General features: G+C 56.1%; 1 protein-coding gene across 1 annotated transcript; it reads left to right on the top strand.

The window, feature by feature from the left end:
- The first annotated feature begins 618 nt into the window (after positions 1-618).
- On the top strand, positions 619-1,731 carry LOC134413862 (olfactory receptor 14I1-like). Its single transcript, XM_063147904.1, has one exon. The coding sequence runs from the start codon at positions 619-621 to the stop codon at positions 1,549-1,551; it is 933 nt and encodes a 310-aa protein (XP_063003974.1). The 3' UTR covers positions 1,552-1,731.
- The last annotated feature ends 699 nt before the right edge of the window (positions 1,732-2,430 follow it).

Genomic DNA, 2,430 nt, shown 5'->3' with positions numbered 1-2,430 from the left:
GGGTCTGGTTTATCCCATGGTGATCCAGGAGTGTGATTGTGCTCTGATTGCAGCCTAAGGTGCAAAGCCAGGGCAGTTGGGAACCAGCCCATCCATCCCCTCACCTTCCTTTAGCCACAGGGAATACTTTCCCTCTCACATCTCTCAGTGGCAAACTCTGAGTGCAGCCGAAATGCTGGGGATTTCTGACCTCAGAGAGCCAGGAATGATGTGTGGGGAGGCAAACAACTCCTAAAACCAACTCCTGCCCTCTATTTCCTTTAGAAATGGGAGTGCAGACACTACCAAGCCTTTCTGCATTAGGAGTGGTTCCTCTGACAAATCCTGAATATCCAGCCTTGTCCCTCTGCCCCATGGCCACAAACCCAGGGCAGTAGGGCAGGGATGGCTCCTTGAGGGCCCCCATGCACAGGCCTGGCTGCTCCTGGCAAACTCAGCCTGCAAAACTGGAGCTCAGGCAGGGGACCCAGGTGAAGGTTTTCCCAGAGCAGGAACAAGGGTGGGTGAGTCCCAGCAAGACAGTCTGCAGGGAATGGCCCAGGTTTGGCTCCAAGCAGCCTCTCCTGACCTATCACTGTATTTTCTCCATGAACAGGTCCCCAAGTGCAGCCCCAGCAAATGTCCAACAGCAGCTCCATAAGGCACTTCCTCCTGCTGGCATTGGCAGACACGCGGCAGCTGCAGCTCCTGCACTTCTGCCTCTTGCTGGGCATCTCCCTGGCTGCCCTCCTGGGCAACGGCCTCATCATCAGCGCCGTAGCCTGCGGCCGCCACCTGCACACGCCCATGTTCTTCTTCCTGCTCAACCTGGCTCTCACTGACCTGGGCTCCATCTGCACCACTGTCCCCAAAGCCATGCACAATTCCCTCTGGGACACCAGCACCATCTCCTACATTGGATGTGCTGCTCAGCTCTTTTTCTTAATGTTCTTCATTGGAGCAGAGTTTTATCTGCTGACCATCATGTGCTACGACCGCTACGTGTCCATCTGCAAACCCCTGCACTACGGGACCCTCCTGGGCAGCAGAGCTTGTGCCCACATGGCAGCAGCTGCCTGGGCCAGTGCCTTTCTCTATGCTCTCATGCACACAGCCAATACATTTTCCCTGCCCCTGTGCCATGGCAATGCCCTGGGCCAGTTCTTCTGTGAAATCCCACATATCCTCAAGCTGTCCTGCTCCAAATCCCAACTCAGGGAAGTGGGACTTGTTGCTATTAGTGCCTGTCTGGTATTTGGCTGTTTTGTGTTCATTGTTTTCTCCTATGTGCAGATCTTCAGGGCTGTGCTGAGGATCCCCTCTGAGCAGGGACGGCACAAAGCCTTTTCCACCTGCCTCCCTCACCTGGGTGTGCTATCCACGTTTATCAGCACAGGCACGTTTGCCTATTTGAAGCCTCTCAAAATTTCCTCCCCATCCCTGGATCTGGCCCTGTCAGTTCCGTACTCGGTGGTGCCTCCAGCCCTGAACCCCCTCATCTACAGCCTGAGGAACCAGGAGCTCAAGGCTGCAGTGTGGACACTGATGACTGCATGCTTTCAGAAACATTAAACTGCTGGGAAATATCTGCAAAAAATTTGTAATCAAAGTCATCTTTGCTACTTCTTTTTCGCTAAACTGTGGAGGTTCTTTTCCTTTGTTTTATGTTTAAATATAGTCCAGAAAAAATGTCATTGTTTGTGCCATTTCCCATTTTTTTTCTCTCCATATTTCCTATGGCCACAGACTGTGTCAATGAGGGGCTGAACTCTGGGTGACTTTAAAGGAAATAAAGGACTTCCCAGTAGAGTTTTCTGCAGAGATGCCCTTTTGTTCCTTCTCTGGAGCTGCAGCAGCAATGTCTGTGTGCAGAGCTGGAGGCAGAACAGTGCTGGCCCAGCAGCTGTGCCCAGCAGCAGCAGTAGCACTTGGTGTTGCCAGTGCTGCTGCCGTGGCCCTGCCCCGCTGCCCTGGTGGCCCTGGTGTTGCTGTAGGGCCTGAGTGCTCTCAGGGCTGGGCACAGCCCTGGGGGTGGCAGTGCCAGGGCTGCAGCAGGGACAGGCCATGGGCACTGCTGGGGCAGCGCTGACGCCTCAGCCCCGGGCCTGGGGGCTCCAGGCTCCTGGCCCAGGCTCTCTCAAGAACACACCCAGGCCAATGCTCAGCACAGAAAAGCCCCGTGAGCAGCCCCAGGCTGGCCATGGGCAGGCTGGGGGCAAACAGCATGGCTGGGGCTCTGCAAGGGCCCTGGGGCAGATGGGAAGGAGCAGCAGAGCAGGGGCTGATCCATCCCCAGTGTGCTGCACAGCCCAGGGCAGCGTCCCAGAGCGTCCTCATGCAGCTGCCAACAACATCCCCCCCTCTGCAGCCCTGGCCTCTCCCCCAGCTCACACAGGTGACCCAGCCTTGCAGGAACAGACACGGCAGCACTGGCTCAGCAGCCCCTGTTTG

The sequence above is a fragment of the Melospiza melodia genome, unplaced genomic scaffold (genome assembly GCF_035770615.1).
Source record: "Melospiza melodia melodia isolate bMelMel2 unplaced genomic scaffold, bMelMel2.pri scaffold_54, whole genome shotgun sequence".
In the NCBI taxonomy this organism is placed as follows: Eukaryota; Metazoa; Chordata; class Aves; order Passeriformes; family Passerellidae; genus Melospiza; species Melospiza melodia.
Note: the sequence above shows the minus strand (reverse complement) of the source record. Positions and strands in the feature narration are given on the sequence as shown.